We start from the raw sequence: 20,282 nt of genomic DNA on the forward strand, positions 1-20,282 counted from the left end.
TCCATTGTCATACTGCTCTAACGTTAAATCAGGAAGATTTTCCTGATGTCCAGCTGGAATATGGCTTCCTTTAACTTGAGCCCGTTACTCTGTGTCCTGTACTCTGGGGGGATCGAGAAGAGATCCTGGCCCTCCTCTGTGTGACAACCTTTTAAGTCTTTGAAGAGAGCTATCCTGTCTCCCCTCCATCTTCTCTTCTCCAGGCTAAACATGCCCAGTTCTTTCAGTCTCTCTTCATAGGGCTTTCACTTGAGGGAAATCAGCCCCACTCACCTGTGGAATAGCAGCCTGGGTGATTGATCTCAACGGAGGCCCTCTCGTCAAACTCCATGACGAGGCGGCTGTCATCTGCCTCCTTGCCCCCCAGGTCTGGGCGGGAGGTCGGAGAGATCCACAGGAGGTGATTGTGGCGGTGGAGATGGCGGGAGAAGAACAGGTCAGTGCCAAAGGTGGAGACATCATCGGGGAGGTTCCCAATAGGGATGTGGAAATACCTAGGCAGAAGCGAGGAGGTGGGTGGGTGGGTGACCCTCGAAATCCCAAGGCTTGAAGCAGGAATGTCAGGATCGAAGGGGCCTATCGTTGAATGAGCTACCGGGAACTCAAGGACGAGAGGTGTGCAACATCCACCCGCAGGATTGGCAGGCAGTATGAGGCCTTTGGATTGGCCAAGCCTGGTAGAAATACAAAGAGACCAGCCTGCATTCTACACTTCAGGCTCCGGCTTCAACCTCTGTCCTCCAGGTTCAGATTTCAGAAGCAGCTGCACCCGGCAAGGCCCCCTCTAGCTTCCCAAAGGCCAACCTTATGCCCACCTGCTCATGTCAAAGGCCTGAGAGAGGCACGTGTCCAAGTTGAGGTAGTGCCGGATCATGTGCCGGGCGGCGTGGCGTTGCCAGTCCAAGACGCCATAGTTGATGTCCTCGGCGACCTGGACAGGAACCACCGGGAACTCCTCCAGGACCGGCATGCCGTTCACCAACCTCTTCGAGTGCCAATTGGACTGCACAGCGATGAGGGTGGGGCCCCTGCGCTCGTCCTGAGTCAGAAGAAGGCAGATTCACTCACCACAGGTGGTGGCAGAAGGAAGGACTTGGCCCTCAAGGGAAGAGGAACACAGTACGGCAGCCTGGCCTTCCAGTAGCACGGAGAATCCTGCAGAATCCAACTGACCCTCTGGGCATCACAGCAAGTCAGAGATGGGTTTATTATTTTTATTTATTTGTTACATTTAGATCACATTTCTCCTCCAAGGAGCCCAAGGTGACTTACCTGATCCTCCTCTCCATCTTATCCTCATCACAACCCTGTGAGGTAGGTCAGGCCGAGAGTCAGTGATTGGCCCGAAGTCACCCAGTGAACTTCATGGCCATGTGGAGACTAGAACCCGGGTCTCCAGAGCCCCAGGCGAACACTCTAACCACTACACCACAATGGCCAGAAACGCGACCACAAGACCAAACCACATGTCACAGAAGAGGTGACCCTTTAGACGGGATCTTGCGTTTGACTTCCCGTCTTCAGCAGAGGCCTGCTGATTCCTTCCTAGCAGTGGCAGCATGATTAGCAACCCATCCACCTCCGCTGTTCCCTTCAATTAAAACCAAACCCACCCCCAGCTGCTGTTTGCCCTCCCTGGGTGGGGGGGTGGGGGGGTGGGTGGAGGGAATGTATTTTTATCCTATGTGGGGTCAAGAGCCACCAGAGGGAGGATTCTGAATGGATCAACAACAAAGGAGGGGAAGGGTTATGCCCTGCCTTGCGCAGCTGCTGCAAGCAAACCTATACTCGCCTCTCCTCCCATTCTGCACAGCTATACGTCGTTTAAAAGGAAGCGTCAGGAGACCCTATCACGGATCCTCTATGCAAATGTGGCTTGCTCTTCAGGCATCCTCTTCCCAACACGTTCTGGTGCAAAAGCTTCAAGGAGGGAGAGGAGGGCCCTCCCATGGAGGGACAGGGCCACCAAAGAGGCCACGGCGAGCAGCACAGAGGAGAGCCAGACACTGGAGCACCAGTGCCCCAAATGAGACCCAGCCCTTCCAGAATCCCTCCTGGGAGGCTCTGGGTTGGAGAAGGAATAGCACCGCAGCACTGAATCCTCAGCTGATCACCTTGTAAGCCAGCAGGAGGCGCCGGATCGCCCTGTAGACAGCCTTGCAGTCCGTCTCCGCTCGCACCTCAAAGGTGTGCTTATCCGGTGGAAGCAGCTCCTGGCCCACCTTCTCCATCACGGCATTGCGCTCCGATGAGTACATGTTGGTGAGGTTTGGCATCTGGTTGCTCCGTACCTATGCCAAGCACAGCACAGCACTCGGGAGAGGAAATGACACCCTTGCAGGCAAAAGGTCTGACCTGCAGGTATCACCAGATGTTCTAACAGGGTGGAAGGAGCTTAGGCAGGGAGTATAGGAGCGGGAAAGTCCTGCGCTGTACAGCTGCGAAGCTGGCTTTCAAGGGCAAGCCATGGGGCCTGGAGAATAGGGCTGTGCACCCACCCCCCGAAGCAGCCCTGGTTTGGTTCGGGGGTGCTTCGGGTGTTACCCGACTTGTCTCGGTGCCGAAGTGAGATTCGGGCCCTCCGAGGCGACTCAGCCTTTTCCGGGTGCCAGCTGTGCAGCCGGCACCCAGAAAAGGCTTCCCCAGTCTCCTTACCTGCTGCCTGCGCTGTCCGCCTTCGCTGCCACCTTCTTGCTTCTGGCAGCTTCCGGTGCCGCCGACGCAAATGGCAGGAAGTATATCAGAGGCCCCGCAAGATACTTCCTGTCATTTGCGTCGGCAGCACTGGAAGCTGCCAGAAGCAAGGCAGCGGATGGCAGCAGGTAAGGGACCTGCCGAAGGCTGTCTCTCTCTTTCTCCCCCACTCCATAAGAGCTTGACTCTGGAGAGGAAGAGGCACATTTGGACTGGACTCGGTAAGGAGGCTTCCAGATCGACTCCACCACAGGACGGAAGTGACACATGTGTCCACCCTAAGTTCCAAAAAGCAAGGATGATCAGGGGTCTGGAAACAAAGCCCTATGAGGAGAGACTGGATGAACTGGGCATGTTTAGCCTGGAGAAGAGAAGTTGGAGGGGAGACAGGATAGCACTCTTCAAAGACTTAAAAGGTTGTCACACAGAGGAGGGCCAGGATCTCTTCTCGATTCTCCCAGAGTGCAGGACATGGAATAACGGGCTCAAGTTAAAGGAAACCAGATTCCAGCTAGACATCAATGGAATCAGTTACCTCAGGAGGTTGTTGGCTCTCCCTGGACAGCTGGACAACATCTGTCAGGGATGCTCTAGGGTGGATTCCTGCATTTATGTGTGTATGTTCTGTGTTTTAGAGTTTTAAATTTTGTATACTTGTTTTTATCTCAATGTTAGAATTTCTGTAAACCGCCCAGAGAGCCCTGGCTATGGGAGCGGTATATAAGTTTAATAAATAAATAACAAATGAATATTGAGCAGGGGGTTGGCCTTGTAGGCCCCTTCCAACTCTGCTATTCTATGATTCTAAGCCCCTCACAATGTTCACCTGCTTCCGAACTTACTGTGTCGAGCACGAAGACAGAGGCTTTGCGCTGAGAAGGGATGAAAAGGCCGAACAGGGCCTTGTTGCTTTGGGAGTGATGATACAGGTAGATGTGCCGGATGCTCCCTATAGACACAGAATGGAGCACCGTATCAGAGCAAGGTATCAGAGCTGCCAGCATTGCAGCATGCAACAGTGTTCTCAGGGTGCCTCCTTCTTACCTGGCTCCAGGTAGCTGAACTGGGCCAGAGAACGCATCTCGAGATGTTCCAGGTCAAAGGTCTCAGCCTCTCGGCCAGTGAGATGCCTCACCAAATGCTTGTTGACCATGCACACACAGCCCAGGCGGATCAAGGCCCGCAGGAGCAATGGCACCTGGGAAAAAGGAACCAACTCTTAAGGGTATATATGACTTAAACCCATGAGCCTCAGCTACTACCCCTTCAACACCAGAGGAGTTGACTCTCAATGCCTAGATCAGCAGATCAGTTGAGATATGTAAAACCAGAAGTTAAATCTTCTGGAATAATTCCAAAATTCCCAGTTAAAAAAGAAAGCTGTAAAAGACAGGCCTTTTCCTGATTCCTGCCTGGATACAACTATCCACTGATATCAACTAGAATGGAAGGGAAAAAAGCAAAACTATACTTAAGCAACTGTTCTTCTCCTAAGGCACAGTACAGAAATAACTACACAGCTCAGTAATGGTTCAGCCCCAAATGTCTAATTGCCCTCAATAGACGTCCCTCTGTTGCTTCTGGCCAAAGAAGTTTTCAAACAATATGAAAACCTGCAAGAGATGTTTACTAGAGGCAACAGTGGGAGTTGCACAGGCACCCTACAATTGGAGATCCTCTTTCAAATCGCCTTCAGCTCTGCAAAACACCAGAGTCTATCGCATTCTTAAAAACCCTGTATCAGTCCAGCTCAAGGCAGTTACCTGGGTCTCATACACCCCCTCGATGTCTGGGGCAGAGAGACTGGCGTTGATCTCGTTGATGTGCTCTTGATACATATCCTCGGGCACAGCGTACTCGTACAGGTTGCAAACCAAGTTGGAGCGAGGAAGAATTCTGTTCACCTGCCAAGAGAATGACAAGGACTCAAGCTGCCCACCCCCCATGCTGGCTGACCTGTCGTGGGGACTCTAATAACACTCGCCCTTCACAACTGGGAGTGGAGATTCTTGCAAAGCTCCCCAGTGTATGGAATCGGCTCAGCCCACAGCTCCAGGCAGAAGAGACAATCCCAGACTTTCTGGCTATCTTGACTAGTTCATGAGAACGGAAGGAGGAGCAGGATGGACAAGGGACCTGCACAAAGTGACCTGGGCTCAGCAGAAGACCGTCACTTAAATAGTGAGAAGGTGGTGTGTGTGGGGGGGGGAGGCAGTGAAGGAAGGCTGCTCTTCACCGCCTTCTGTCTGTAGACCAAGCTGCACTTTCTGATTTAGGACTTAACCTTTTCACACAAACGTTTCCTCTCTAGATGAGAATACAGGAGAAGCTCCAGAGCAAAAGGCTGAAGGGAGAGTTGAGTGGGGAAGACATTGCAATCAGCACAGCCAATTCACAAAATGGAACCCTCTTGCCAACTGTGTCGAAATTCTGGGCATCTCCCCACGGCTTCACACCCGCTAGGGAGTGCTTGGCAACTTTCAGTTTTATTCTAAGTTGGTTCTGGAGTGCCAAAGACGTTAAGCGCTGAAATGTTTTGTTAAAATTCAAAATAGATAGCCTTTCTTGTGGTCAGGGAACAGGACATAGAGCCCCACACCGCACCTTGCCCAGGGGAAAAGGCGGGGCTCCCCTGGGCCAAACATGCTATGGACAATGTATTGCTACTGGCCAGAACAGCAGCCGTGCATCTACCAACTAAAAATGATCAAGGGGCTGGAGCATCTCCCCTTTGAGGGAAGGTTACAGCAGCTGGGATTGTTTAGCCTGGTCATCCCATGAAGCTGATTGGTGGAAGATTCAGGACCGATAAAAGGAAGGACTTCTTCACACAGCGCATAGTTAAAATTATGGAACTCACTACCACAAGATGTAGTGACGGCCACCCATTTGGATGGCTTTAAAAGTGGGTTGGATAAATTCTTGGAGGCGAAGGCTGTCCATGGCTACTAGACCTGAAGGTTGTGTGCTACCTCCAGTATCAGAGGCAATAAGCCTGTGTGCACCAGCTGCTGGGGAACATGGGCAGGAGGGTGCTGTTGCACCCTGTCCTGCTTGTTCATCCCTGGCCGACGGCTGGTGGGCCACTGTGTGAACAGAGTGCTGGACTAGATGGATCCTTGGCCTGATCCAGCATCAGGGCTCTTCTGATGTTCTCACCATGCTCTCCAAAATTAAGGCCGGGCATCACCTCCCTCTCCACCCCTCTCATAATCTGCTACCAATGATATGGAATGAAGCGGAAGTGAGGAAAATGCAGGATTGTGATGTCATGACATGAGGCAAGGCATCCCTGAAGGAGAGTGGGGGCATCAACTGAGGACCAGAGTAGAAGTTATGGCAAAACATGAAACTGCTGTTTGGGGCAGCAGGTGCACGTCTGGTTTCCTGGAGTGTTTTATTCAGGGGTGTCAAATTTCTTTCAATCTAAGATCCAAGAGCCTCTCGGGGCCACATTCCAGTGGTGGGCAGGATTGGAGGCAAAAGGGGTGGAGCCAAACTACCCCCAAAAAATACCAACTTATTTTATCTTACAGCTCTTACTGCCAGTCACCGAGCCTTAGGAAAGACACTTCACCCTTTGAGATTGGGGGAACACTGCAAAAACCAGAAAACCACTGTATGGCGTTGGGGGAAAGGGAAAGATGGTCCTGGAAGTAAGGTGTGGGACCCCAGGTAGGCTGGATTTCACCTGCAGGATTGACGTTCAACCCTTCTGTTTACGCCTTGACCAATACTCTGCGGCCCCTCTAAACCAAACTCTCGCCTCCACTTCGTAACACAGGTTTATTAATTCAAGGGAGGATTCTCCCTGCCTGAGGTTCTGGTTCCCCATGCCAGAACTAGTCCAGGAGCTCTGCTCTTCTTGGCGGCCAGTTCCGCTGTTCTCCTAAGAACATCAGAAGAGCCCGGCTGGATCAGACCAAGGGTCCATCTAGTCCAGTACATAACTGTCAGGGCTAGTAGCCATGGATAGCCTTCTCCTCCAGGAATTTATCCAACCCTCCTTCATGGGACACATGTCAGAAGACCGCCGGCCAGGATTAAATCAACAAATGCCCAATGTGGCTGTTGGCATAACAAAGTCGTTCACAGATCTGGCGCCCTGTGAATGCTCTGGTGCCATGAAGCAGGCAGGGGGAGGCTTCTTTCACAGAACTGGAACAAGTCAAGCCAGCAGGAGGCATGATCTCCACCACAAGAAGGAGAACACATCGAGTCCCACATTCTAGAACATGACCCAATTGTGCAACAGAATCCACGATCATCTCCGCATTCCATGCAGGAAAAATGAAGGGCACATTAAGCTGTTCTGTGCACCCCTGCCCACCCCAAGAGCAGAGCCATGGGATCAACACCACACACCTTCCTATAGACAGTGCTCTCTTCTGGTTTAGGAACCCGCTGGTTGACATAGAAGACTCGTGGGATGTTCAGTTTGAGGCAATGCAGGTCGCTCCCGATCACAGCCCACAGCTTGAAGAGGCCTTCCTGGCTGGTCTCAACGATCTAAGAGAGAAAAGCGAGGCAGGGAGAGTGTCGCAGAGGAAAGTAGGGAGCAGCTGGGAACACAAGGGCGTGGGGTGCACAATGAAGGGGCAGCGCCTGACCTTTTTTCAGCACGGGGAAAACATGGAAGTGGAAGACGGACGAGACAAATGCAGACTAGGATCAAATAGCATTTAAAAATAAGTGGTATTTCAAAATAGATTTCAGCTTAGAGCAGGGGTGCACAGGATTTTGAGCCACAACATAACCCTTTACTAAGATTTGCTCTGCATTTCTTATATTTGGTAACACACTTTTTGGTGTCCCTGAAGGCTATTCCTTCCACTGCTGGGGTTCCCCCGAGCGGCCTTACGACAAGGTGAGAAGCACGGTGCCCGGTCCAGGCTGAGCACTGCTACTCTTGTTCTCATGCTCCCCCGCTGCTCCCAACCCCTCCTGCGCAAAAGCCAGGAGGGGAAGGGACGTGCCCCTCTCGGGAATCCCAGAGGGATAGATTGGGACCCCAGGAGGGCCAGATTTGCCCTCCCCCAGCCTGAGGTTCTGAACCCTGCCTCAAAGGGTTCTGAACCCTCCCGGATGTGCCTGCCCGGACCTTAAGATCATCCACAGGGGTCCTTCTCCGTGAGCCCCTGCTGAAGGAAGTGGGGTAGGTGGCTACTAGGAGGAGGGCTTTCTCTGCTGTGGCACCCCGGCTGTGGAACGAGCTCCCCAGAGAGGTTTGCTTGGCACCTACATTGTTTTCTTTCCATCGCCAGCTGAAGACCTTTTTATTTTCTCCGTATTTTAACACCTAATTAAACTTCAATTTAAACTTTGCTGTTTTAATCTCATATTTTAACCTATATTAATTTTTTACTGTGTGGTTTTATTCTGGTTGTGCTTTTGATATTGTATTTTGTATGTGTGTTTTAAATTTGTTGGTTATTTTATGCTCTTCATGGTTTTAATTTTTGTGAACCACCCAGAGAGCTTCGGCTATTGGGCGGTATAGAAATGTAATAAATAAATAAATAAACGGCACATCCTGCAATTCCAAGCTTCATTGCCAGCCTGTTTCTCAAAACTGTGCTCAGCTTCAGCAGACTCTGAAAACTGATGCCCTGTGGTATCCGAGGTGCTGCCAATAGTAGAAACCCCGCTGCAGTGGAGGTACCTGCCTCCCGACTCCCCCCTCCCTCTTCGCTTGCCGCTTCTGCACTCACGCCTTTTCAATGGGACCCACACTACGCCGCTGCCTCAAGAGAAGAAGAAACTGCACCCACATACTCCCGTCTGCCTGAGAAAGGCATGGGGCCCACAGGCTGATGCAGCCTGCTTCGGTGAGCCACAGACAAGCCATTGTGACCTCATGCTGATGCTGCTGAGCTGAAGAAGAGGCACATGAGCCTGTATCGCCGGTTGCCAACTACTTTCAGGAGCTAAGGACCCTTGGCGTTCTGAGCTAGACAGAGGGGATTCTTAACTAACGTCCCTACTCTCCGATCCTTTCAGATGGGAATTTCACCTCTCCTCAGCTCATGCTTCTTGGGATGGCTTCTAATTTCTGGCGGCTGACAGAGATAGCATCTCTCTACACTAAAGGTCTCTGATCCAATCTGAGGTCTAATTCAAAGGTCTATGAATTAAAGCAGCTCTACCTCAGCCCAGGGTGGTAGTCCTGCTTAATCCTGGTTTCCCATATTAAAATTCTCAGAACACGCACCTCCTATGGCGGCCTTCTCAGTCACGAAGAAAACAAAGGGAAGAATCTCCACAGTTTTCAAATAGGAAAAAGGAGAGTCAAACAATGGTTCTACTGTGATGTAAATGCCACTACAATCCCCACCGGTTTGTTGCAAATCATCTATTTTACACAAATAATCAGGGTGATATAAGCATAACAATGGGTGTAACTTGGGCCACAGCTAGACCTAAGGCTTATGCTGGGATCATCCGGGGTTCGCCCCTGCCTGAGCACTGGATCCCCTGTGTGTCACCTAGATGAACAGGTTTGACCCCTGGACGATCCAGGGATGATAAACCTTAGATCTCGCTATGGCCAAAGTGGGACGCTGTAGTTGCCACCGTAATACACATCCAGTTATAACATGCATATACAAAGACACATAGAGGTAAATGCCCCAATATAACAAAGATCACAAGCTGTTTGAAAACGGTATGTTTGAAAACTGTGTGGAGATGCTTCCCTTTGTTTCCTTTGTGCTCTGAAAGTAGGGTTTTCCTCTTCCCTTTTTTTGTGGCCTTCTCAGTCACACAACAGAACGCAGCTTTCAAGGCCCTCGATCCCACAGGCTTGAGAGGAAGTCGCCCTGGCTGGGTCATCCATTCTCAGGATTGCCAAGCCAGATCACTAGCACACATGCAGCAGCGCTTCTAGGTTAACCAAGCTGATAGGATGCCCCGAGGCAGGACCAAGCAGGCGCCAGCAATCTGCTTGTAAGCCATGCCAAGCTTCCCTCCAAGGCGCGAGGCTCAGAGAAAGGGATGCTTTCGAGGAGTCGAAAGGCAGCCGGCACGGCCTCCTGGGAGCTCCCCCTCGGGAGCAGAGCCAGCGGGCGGCAGCAGACAACTGGGCGGCAGCACCTGCACCCATGTTTGCACGGAGAGGCTTCCGCTCGTCTCTTGAGGCATCGTTTCTGTGGGAGCAGGGGCTTTTCAGGTACACGGGTGGGGGTGGGAACTATCTGGAGCAGAAGGATGGAGAACTTCCTGAAGGCCTGCAGGAGGCTGTCTTCTTGCAGCTTATTGGCCTGCTCTGTCTCTGCCTTGTGGCCAGAAAGACTGTATTCTCCCCTATGAGCCTGCCCATGCTTTGAGATCTTCTGGAGAAGCCCTTCTTTCAGCCCCACCATCTTCACAGGCGCGCTTGGTGGGAACACGGGAGAGGGCCTTCTCGGTGGCTGCTCCGGTGCTCTGGAACGCTCTTCCCGGGGAAGCTAGGCTGGCTCCCTCCTTGATGGGCTTTCGGAAGCAGGCTAAAACTTCTTTGTTGCAGCAGGCCTTTGGAGAATAATCTGGCCCTCCATCTACGTTAACGTCTTATAATTTTGTTGTGTATTTTAAACGCTTATGGTTTTGTTTCCCCCCCCCCCCCATCCCCAAAGTATGTTTTAAACTTTGTAAGGCTGCCTTGAGGCCCAGCATTGGGCAAAAGGCGGGATACAAGTAAAAATAAAGAAATAATAATAATAATAATAATAATAATAATAATAATGATGATGATGATGCACCAATTTTCAGACAAGTTTGGCCCATTATTACCTTTACTACTACTACACATTTTATACCGCAGTTTGAGTGTTCAAAGTGCTTCCTACATATTATCTCAGCCGTCTTTACAATAATCCTAAAGGTAGGTCGATATCCTTATCTCCATATTGCAATGGGGCAGCGGGGCGGGGGTGACTCGGCACGAGAGGAAGAGGCACGCCGAAGGCCGTCAAGAGAGCGCCCGGAAGGGGCAAGAGTCTAACCAGGGACTTTCTGGCCCACCACTTCAGCCTCTGTGTGCAAGACGCAAGAGGAGCGCGAGCTGATGGGCTCAGGGAGGGAGACGTCTGCGCAAACATCAGCGGGAGCTGATCCTGCCGTGAAGGTGACCAGGGCTGTTTTCACCAAGAAGCTGAAGTTACTTGCAAGTACAGAGAAGGAATTGGGTGCAGCTCAGGAGGTGCCGCTAAGAAGCAGAGCAGTGAGAGGCTGAGGAAGAACGTGCGACGCTCTGCCCTGAACTGAACTGAGGCTCGGGGGGGGGGGGGGGGGAGAGAAAGACCACGAACCGATCCCCTTCCTTCTCCGGTTGAATATACATGGAAACATTGTAGGAACCACAATATGAGACCACCGCTGCCAGTCCCCACCCCACAGGCTCTTAGCCATTTCAGTACAGAACTTCCCGCATAACGATGCGAGAAGCAGGCACCTCTCTATACCTACACACGTTTAACTTTGCATCCCTCCCCCTGATGCCCCTTACCTGGACTATCTGCCAGGGCATGTCGAGGATGCTGCGTGCTGCCCTGCGCAGGTAGCTGCTGAGCCCCTTGGAGGTCCCAGCCCGGATCAGCCCCCCGCCCAGGACCACCTCGCCATCGGCCAACCGCCGCCTCTTCCGGCGCTCCTGGCGCTGACGGGCCTGCAGCTCCCACTTCTTGTGGTAGCACAGCCAGACCAGGCGCTCCTCCTATGGCGAGACAGGCGGATGGAAGGGAACTTTCCGCAAAACAAATTTTAAAAGTTCTTCTGTCCAGAAAGTAGAAGTACTCAAGGGCAGGAATTCTGGAAAAGTTGTTTGACCTAGACTGGGGTGGGATCAGGGGTCTGGAAACAAAGCCCTATGAAGAGAGACTGAAAGAACTGGGCCTGTTTAGCCTGGAGAAGAGAAGATGGAGGGGAGACAGGATAGCACTCTTCAAAGACTTGAAAGGTTGTCACACAGAGGAGGGCCAGGATCTCTTCTCGATCATCCCAGAGTGCAGGACACGGAATAACGGGCTCAAGTTACAGGAAGCCAGATTCTGGCTGGACATCAGGAAAATCTTCCTGACTGTTAGAGCAGTACAACAATGGCATCAGTTACCTAGGGAGGTTGTGGGCTCTCCCGCACTGGAGGCCTTCAAGAGGCAGCTGGACAACCATCTGTCAGGGATGCTTTAGGGTAGATTCCTGCATTGAGCGGGGGGTTGGACTCCATGGCCTTGTAGGCCCCTTCCAACTCTGCTATTCTATGATTCTATGTTTGGATGTCACGCCTGACCATTGGCCATTATGGCAGGCTCTTATGGGAGCTGAAGTCCAAAACATCTGGAGATCTACCTTCTGCCTACCCCTGATCTAGATTCTCTGATGTACTCATCACAATCTCTATTCAGCTTCCGCACTGGCAGTGAGAACTCACCTGAGAGGAAGCTGCTCTGGCCAGGGTGGGCATTTTAATTGCAAAATGGAATAATGACAGAAAGGGAAGTGTAGCGGGTCTCATATCTCTGGATCTGGGGAGTGTGTTGATCTCGGAACCATTCCAAACTGGACCTCAGATCCTCCACTGCTGTTCGCCAGAACCTTGAGGCCTGATCTAGATCCAATCCAAGGGTCTGGACTGATTTGCCCAGCATGCATGCAGTGTCTGGGAAATTAATCTGGATGCTCTCGATCAGCCTTCCTGGACTAAAATTCCCATCATCCCCGACTAGCACAGCCAACACATTTGCAAGGCACTGAAAATGCCTCAGGGAGGAGGGAATCACGCTCCTCCCCCTTTGACCCGGCCCCAGCACCGATGCAACGGCTTCCTTATGAAGAACGGTCGCATCCTCCGTGCCCAGGCTGAGGCTGCGTTACCTGGGTGGCGCCGGTGGGTGGCGGTGGGCCCAGAATCTCCCGCCAGGACTGGGTGAGCTCCAGATTCTGGGACTGCTGCTGGCTCTCCTCTGCTGTGGGGATCCGCTTGCGCTTGCATGACACAGGCACTCCTGGCTGCAAAGGCTTGGTGACCCCAAAGTCCTCCAGGTCGGCGACTTGTGTGCACGGGGTGCCCTCCTGAGGTAGGTTGGCAGAGACCTGTGGGAAAGGTCCAGCAGGCGGGTAGCACAAGGAAGGAGTCCTTCAAGGTTTGGCAAGCGGCATTCCCGGATTAACCCAAAATGACACCACAACACCCCCAGTGGCTCGGGAAGCAATGACCTTGGCCCTGCAAGCCCCGGGGCATCCCTTCAGGCAAGGGTTCAAGCCCCCTTACGCGAAGCACAAACACCGGTTTGGAGCATAACTCGCAGAAAGAGAAGGATGGAGAGCCAACACGACACAGCCCCACCGACCTCCGTGGGCAGAGGGAACACTCAGCCCCCCGGGGCAGAAAAGGACTTCTGCCCTGTGGCCGATGGGAGGAGCAAAGGCACACAGCCAGAGAAGCCACGGACACGGACTGCAGCAAACCACAACGGCTCCCTGCGTGGGGTTGGACAGCAGGGGGAGGAGATGGAGTCCCACGGGGGCAACACACTGCGGCTCACCTTTTGCAGGCTGGCAAACAGCCAGGGGCAAAAGCAGGGGGCTTCCAGGGCTCAAACCCACCCTGCGCACACCACAGAATGGCCCCCTGACCACTCGGCCACAGCGGAGGACAGAAATCACCTTTGCATCTCCCCGCCAAACGCCAGGAGGAGCTGTGTCTGGGTGGAACAACTCAAGTTTTACGTGTGGGGGGGGGGCTGGCATGAATCCGGGGTACAAACCACACAGTCAACAAGACGGGACACCCCCTGCCCCACACTCAGGCACGTCTAAGCCAAGGAGAAGGAGCACTGTGTGTGGGGGCCAAAAGCCCAGCTCCTGCTTGGGCCAGACAGCCCTTTTGCCTTCTCTGGCAAGCCACGTGGCCCTCCCCTCCCTTGCTAACTGCCCGAGAGGTCAGCCCAATACAGCTCATTGCCCCTATCCTCAATGTGCTCCCCACAGACCCCGGCAGCAGCGCCCATCCAACCGGGCAACCTGAGTGAGCAGGAAGAGGAGTGGCCCTGAACCCATCAAGCTCCCTGCCTTTCTGACCCTCCGGAGTCCCATCCTGCAGCCAGCTAAAGTCAAACCATACTAGGACCAGGGGTGGGTTGGGAGGAGAACCCGATTTGCACCATAAGGGCAACTAAAATAATCAAGGGGCTGGAGCATCACCCCTTTGGGGGAAGGTTACAACAGCTGGGATTGGAGGCTGATGAGAGACATGATAGAGGTGTACAAAATGATGCACGATGTAGAGAATGTGGACAGGAAGACATCTCCACCTCTCAAAATACTAGAACCCAATGGGGTCATCCCATGAAGCTCATTCGTGGGAGGTTCATGACCAATAAAAGGAAGGACTTCTTCACACAGCACATAGTTAAATTATGGAATTCACTACCACAGATGGGGCGATGGCCACCAATTTGGATGGCTCTCACAGGGGGTTGGATAAATTCTTGGAGGCGAAGGCTGTCCATGGCTACTAGACCTGACGGCTGTGTGCTACCTCCAGTATCAGAGGCAGTAAGCCTGTGTGCAGCAGCTGCTGGGGAACATGGGTGGGCGGGTGCTGTTGCACCATGTCCTGCCTTGTGGGTCCCACAGTTGTTTGGCCACTGTGTGAACCGAGTGTTGGACTAGATGGACCCTCGGTCTGATCCAGCATCAGGGCTCTTCTTATGTTCTTAAAACAGACCTACGGCTTGGGTCCAGGCTACCTGAAAGACTGCCTTCATCCCTTTGAGGCATGCTTGGTGGCAATGCAAAAGAGGGCCTTCTTGGTGGCTGCTCCCTGGCTGTGGAACACCCTGCCGAGGAAGGGTAGGTTCTCTCCCTCTCTGCCATCCTTCCACCAGCAGGCAAAGACCGCTTTATTCATTTTGGGGTGTAAGCAAGCAAGTCTGTTGAGCTGGGATGCTGTTTTTACTGTGGTTGTGTTTCAATTCTTCTTCATTGTGTTTTAACGCATTTTCTGATTGCTGTTTTTATCAGTGTTTGCAAGCAGCCTTCAGTGCCATTTCTGGTAGAAAGGCAGGGTACAAACCAATCAAATAAATTAAGAATTTAAAAATCCAATTCATTAAAGGTTTTTAAAATCATAGATCTTCATCCATCCATGTAACCTGTAGGGCGAACTCCAGCCCTCTTGTCCTTACCTGTCTTCAAGAGAGGGCATTAAAAACAGAGTGCCTTTCTTCAAGTGCACGTTTCCCAAACACAAGTTCGGGACTTTGCTGGCATTTTTGGAGAACACGCGCTCCCCTTCATGCTTGGCTTCAGGGGCTGGAACAGGGCATTTTCGAGTGATTTGCAAACTTCCACCAAATTCTCCTCCATCTCAGCTCCTTTTCCAATGTGAAATCCGGTGGATTCATCCACCTCTTTCAAACCCGGAGACTCTCCTCCCTATCCCAGGAGACCCTCCCTGCTCGAGTCCTGAAGGCCAGTTCACAGGTGCTGGCCTTCGAGGTCCCAGTTCGCCAGCTCAGTTGGGCCTGGCCCATGGCACTGTCACAATGGCCGCCTTCTAGCTTCCATGATGACGGAGAGTTCCAAAAGACGCTTCAGGAGACCGTTGGCCTGGCGCGGAATCTCCACCTTCATAGCAGGCAACGATGGCGAGGCGACGGCAATCTTGGCCGGTAAGGAAGGGCCCATGCCCAGTGAGGGTGGAGGGAGGAGGCCAGAGCGAGGAGAGGGGGGAGATCAGGGACTGGAGTGGTGGTCCCCGGGTTTGGAGGGCTGAGGGGAATGGGAGGAAGGTAGGGCCAAGGGGGAGGACGCCCCCTTGCTAAGAGTGCCCCTTGCTGAGGCCCTCCAGGCCAAAGTCTGCCCCCCTCCCTAAGGCAGGCGGGAGGGTGGGGTGCAGGGGACGGCTGGGGCCCTCCAATTAATGTCACACCTTTCTCTTTCTCGTCCTAGGAGCCAATGGATACGACTCCCCCGCCCTCCCTCCGTCCTTCCCTCATCCTACCCGCCACCTTCTTCCCTTCCTGGTCTTCCCCCCCTCAGGTAAGGAAATGTTGACCCTGCCTCCGCTCTTCCTGGACAGGCAGGGCCTTAAGGGGTGCGGGATTGAGGGCTGCAGAGGTCACCTGCTGCCCTCCTATTAATTGCATTTTTCTTTTTCGTCCTAGGTCCCCATGGATACCTCCCCTGCACCCTCCCTCCAACCTTCCCTAATCCGACCCGCCACCTTTGTCCTTTCGTCTTCCCCCCCTCAGGTAAGGAAGAATTCAACCTGGCTCAGCTCTGCCTCGACAGGCAGGGCTGGAGCTCCGTAGGCCATGTGGGGCTGTGGGGGGTACAGGGATCGTCTGGGTCCCTGTCATTAACTGTACATTTCTCTCCTTGTCATCCTAGGAACCGATGGACACGAGTCCAGCCCCCTCCTTTCCTCTCCCTGCCTTTGCTGCCCCCATCGTCCCGGTAAGTAAAGGTTTGGCCTCTCTCAGCCCTCTGCCCTTCACAGGCAGGGCTGCACCCCTCCTTGAGGCAGCTGGGACGGTGGGGCACAGAGAAATTCCAGTGCTCTGCCACTGATGCCCCCTTTTCTCTGCTTTTCCCCCTAGGAGCCAATGGTATTCTGAATGCTAGAAGGTAAGGAGCACCTTCATTGACGCTGCTTTTAAATTATATATTGTTTTAACTTGGATCATGGTTTAATTTGTTTTTAACTGTGCATATTTATTGTTTAATTGTACTGAGATCTTAGTGATATAAGGCTGGATATAAATGTTTTAAATAAATAAATAGACATGTACAGGATTGCACCGTTGGACCAGAAAGTCCTTTGGGCAGAAAACTCTCTATAACTGCATTTGCATCGTTGGTGTTGTCATCGTGCAAGAAATAAACAGTGCCCAGCACCTCTAATCTTTGCCCTTTACTCCTGTTCTTCCAGGTGAAGGCCTTTATCACAGAAGATCTCCCTCTGTAGTATCCTTCTGGTCATTCATGCAGGCTCTGAGCGAGGCAGGTGGGCAGAAGGGGACACTTCATCTAAGCCCAAAGGCCCAGCGTAGGACGGAAGCCCGTTGCCACGAAGGGGGAAAGAGGAGGCTAAATTGTGCATCTGTGCCTGAGGTCGTTTACGCAGGCTGATTTCCCTGCATCTATATGGGGCGTTGAGACTGAGTGAGATTTTGCTGAGGTCCATCAGAAGCCGCATTGGATCAGAACAGCCAGCCACCAGAGCAGTGAGCTTCTCACCCAGGAGCAGGTGTGGGTTGCGTGCGCACGTTTGTACAGGATGTTTTCAGAGCGAGAGACAGAGAGCTGAGGGCCACCGTATGCAATAGCCTTCTCGAACCTGGTGCCTTCTGGATGTATTGGACTTCAACTCCCATCGTTCCCAGCCAGCATGGCCAGTGTTCAGGGATAATGGGAATTGTCATTCAAAACTTCTACGGGGCACCAGGTGGGGAAAGCCTGGCACATAAGACCGGGCACTAATTTCCAAGACAGGGAGCAGTATTTGGAGTTCGTTTGTGAGCTGTGAATAATTCACATACAACAACATTCATAGAATCATAGAATAGCAGAGTTGGAAGGGGCCTACAAGGCCATCGAGTCCAACCCCTGCTCCATGCAGGAATCCACCCTAAAGCATCCCTGACAGATGGTTGTCCAGCTGCCTCTTGAAGGCCTCTAGTGTGGGAGAGCCCACAACCTCCCTAGGTCACTGATTCCATTGAGCTGTGAATAATTCACATACGAGCATGTACTTCTGCCATGTCTACCTATCGGTGCAAATCAGACAGCCAGAAAATGTATAGAAGCTAAACAAGAAGAACTAAACGACAGCAATCCAACCTTCCCCCTTTTGAAGCAGACAAGGCCTTTCATGGGCGTGGGGTCGGTGTCACACGGTTTTACTGGCCCCAGAGGCATGGCTACGTGCCGGTAAAGAATGGAGAACTGCCGCCCTTAGTAAGGATTGGGCCCACCTTGCGGCTAGTGGATGCAGCATGCCTGCCTGAAGCAGCCAGCAGCCGGCAAGGGGTGCATTCAGTAAATGGAAACGTTCACTCTGAAACCTAATGGTTTTCTGTCTTTTAATGTAAGCGCAGAACCTCGTTTTGGATACGTGTCCCGACAGGGGGAAAGGCAAGGGGGCACAAAAGCTCGATAAGATCATGCGTGGCGTAGTAGAGAAAGCGAAGTGGCTTCCCATCTTGCAAGGATGCTAAAACTTCAGAGTCACTCAATGAACTTGATTGGCATGTTTAGGGCAAAGTACCTACTTTGCAAGGGCATAGATAACTTGCGGAACTCGCTACCACAAGCTGTAGTAACAGGACAGGGCGGCATCTAGCCGGCCTCTATGGGAAACGGGGTGGACCCTCAGCCTGATCCAGCAGGGCCCTGTTTAGATGCGAAGGAAGGGTGGCGTCTCCTGCCTTGTGCCGTGAGAAAACGGTCCGTGATACAAAAGGAAGCTGCTTTCGACCTAGGACTTTTATTCCATAAATATTTTCTAGCTCTGCACCAGTTGTTGGCATGGGGCTATCTGGGGCATCCGTGACTCCGTGCTAACAACAGGGGCAGAGGGGTGGGAATGGGGGGGGGGCGTGTATTGACTCCAGCATGGTGGTCCAAAATGCAAAACAGCCTTTTAAAAGGAACATCCTGCAATTCTCCGTCTCTGCCCTAGGAACCGAAAGCCGACAGATCCTGCAGTACCTTTGAGCCAACCTCCCCAACCTGGCGGTGCTCCTGTTGTGTTGGACTACAACTCCTACCATCCCCAATTGGCTGTGCTGGCTGGGGATAATAGGAGTTGTAGTCCAACACATTGGGTGGGCATTGGGATTGGGGAAGTCTGCCCGAGGCCGAAGTACTGATTTGTTCAACTTCCCGGCTGGCATAGGAAGAAGAAGAAAACGGCAGCGCTGTTGCCACCCCTCCCATAACGCCAGCCTGTCAGGTTCCTTGACAATCTCTTCCAGCCACAACCTTGTCCTGAAACACCTGGCTGGAGCGGATCCCGAACTGGTGCTGCTCAACTTTAAGTATGAAGAGTTGCAGGTGAGACAGAATGCTGAACTCGTGCAGGCAGTGGAGGCTGGTGACTCTGAGGTCAGTGGGGCAGTGAATCCACTTGGGTTTCAATCCAAATCAGGCAGTACTCTAAAGGTGGCGAAGGATAGCTCCTTAGAGTTCTGACTGAAACCCAGAGCGGATTCACTGCCCCACTGACATCGGAGCCACCAGCCTCCACTGCGTGCATCCACTGTAACCCATTTTACGGCCATGCCACGCAACGCTTGACACCATTAGAAACTGCCAGTAGAAACTGTGTGAATGGCGTTAAGCAAACAAGTGGGACCTGGCACAAAATGTTGCACTCCCCTTCATAGAATCATAGAATAGTAGAGTTGGAAGGGGCCTAAGGCCATCGCGTCCAACCCCCTGCTCAGTGCAGGAATCCACCCTAAAGCATCCCTGACAGATAGTTGTCCAGCTGCCTCTTGAAGGCCTCTAGTATGGGAGAGCCTTCAAGATGTTCTGTTCTATTTCTTACCCTTCTTTTCTTTGGAGTACATGACATGACGCTGAAATCCTGCCTCCTTACCGTGGCTTTCTGCTTCCAGGTTCTTTGCAGGATTACAATCGGCTCAATTACTTGGGCAGACATGTGCTTTGAATAGAGGACTTCCTTTCTCAATTCAGTTCCATAGGTTTCATTTTACAGTCACTAGATGGTGCTGTGATTATAGCACAACACCGTTATTACACACTGCCGCTATATTGGATTAACGTGCCTTATCGGTTAATGCTGATCTTTTGAAAGCAGGAGAAAGTCAGAAAGTGCAGGTCATACTTTGGAAGTTGATGATGTCGTGTAAAGGACCGGCAAACTTCCATGAGTGACGAATCATGAACATGCAATGAAAGCCTTGTGAAGAAATGCTTTGTCTCACTTCCCCTTTCACCGTGCTGTGGCCACTGGGCATGCGGACTACGCAGTGGGATATTTGTGGCCGGTGGGGCGGGGGATGGCTGCCCCCTTGGAGGTTTTCTCCTTACCTTTTTTTGTCCGATTGCAAAGATTGAGGTTCCCCCAAGCCTTCCTCTTGTGTGCAGCCAGTGATGTTTTACCTACATTAGAATGAATTCCAGTGGAGGCTGGTGGCTCCGATGTCAGTGGGGCTGCGAATCCACTTTGGGTTTCATTCAGAACCCGTCAGAACTCTAAATGAGCTATCCAAGATGCGGAAGATATCCAAAGGTGGGACTCTTGCCTGTCTAAACATGCGTAGGATTAAACCCTAAAAGTTGCAGTATAAATTAGGCAAAAGGGGGAGAATGCTACATGCTTTTTTTCTTCTAAGAAGAAAAAAGGGGCTTTTCTTCTGGAGTCCATCTCCAAAATTTCAGTCTTGCTCGGGTATCAGGCAGAGCTGGCTGCGCAGCACCTAGCATGCCCTGAGGCCAGGCCAGGCCGGCTTGCCGCAGTTTGTAGCCACGTGCCAAGGATCCGTGGTTAGCCCCGTCGCCTGCATTTATTTTGCAGAGAATTCCATTGGCTGAAATGTCCCGGGAAGAGATCAACCGGCTGGTGAAAGAGTTGGGGT

General features: G+C 52.2%; 2 protein-coding genes across 2 annotated transcripts in view; both read right to left on the bottom strand.

The window, feature by feature from the left end:
• The window catches only part of DERL3 (derlin 3), a 257,501-nt gene that overhangs the window by 178,343 nt on the left and 58,876 nt on the right, over positions 1 to 20,282 (bottom strand). The gene's annotated exons all lie outside the window — the stretch shown is intronic.
• LOC134410780 (DNA polymerase epsilon catalytic subunit A-like) overlaps positions 1 to 20,282 on the bottom strand; it is a 65,823-nt gene that overhangs the window by 10,919 nt on the left and 34,622 nt on the right. The window contains 9 exon segments of the mRNA XM_063144302.1: positions 274 to 494; positions 816 to 1,039; positions 2,115 to 2,291; positions 3,537 to 3,643; positions 3,739 to 3,892; positions 4,458 to 4,598; positions 7,060 to 7,203; positions 11,180 to 11,386; positions 12,544 to 12,762. Coding sequence (XP_063000372.1) covers positions 274 to 494; positions 816 to 1,039; positions 2,115 to 2,291; positions 3,537 to 3,643; positions 3,739 to 3,892; positions 4,458 to 4,598; positions 7,060 to 7,203; positions 11,180 to 11,386; positions 12,544 to 12,762 — 1,594 coding nt within the window.

This window comes from Elgaria multicarinata, chromosome 18 (genome assembly GCF_023053635.1).
Source record: "Elgaria multicarinata webbii isolate HBS135686 ecotype San Diego chromosome 18, rElgMul1.1.pri, whole genome shotgun sequence".
In the NCBI taxonomy this organism is placed as follows: Eukaryota; Metazoa; Chordata; class Lepidosauria; order Squamata; family Anguidae; genus Elgaria; species Elgaria multicarinata.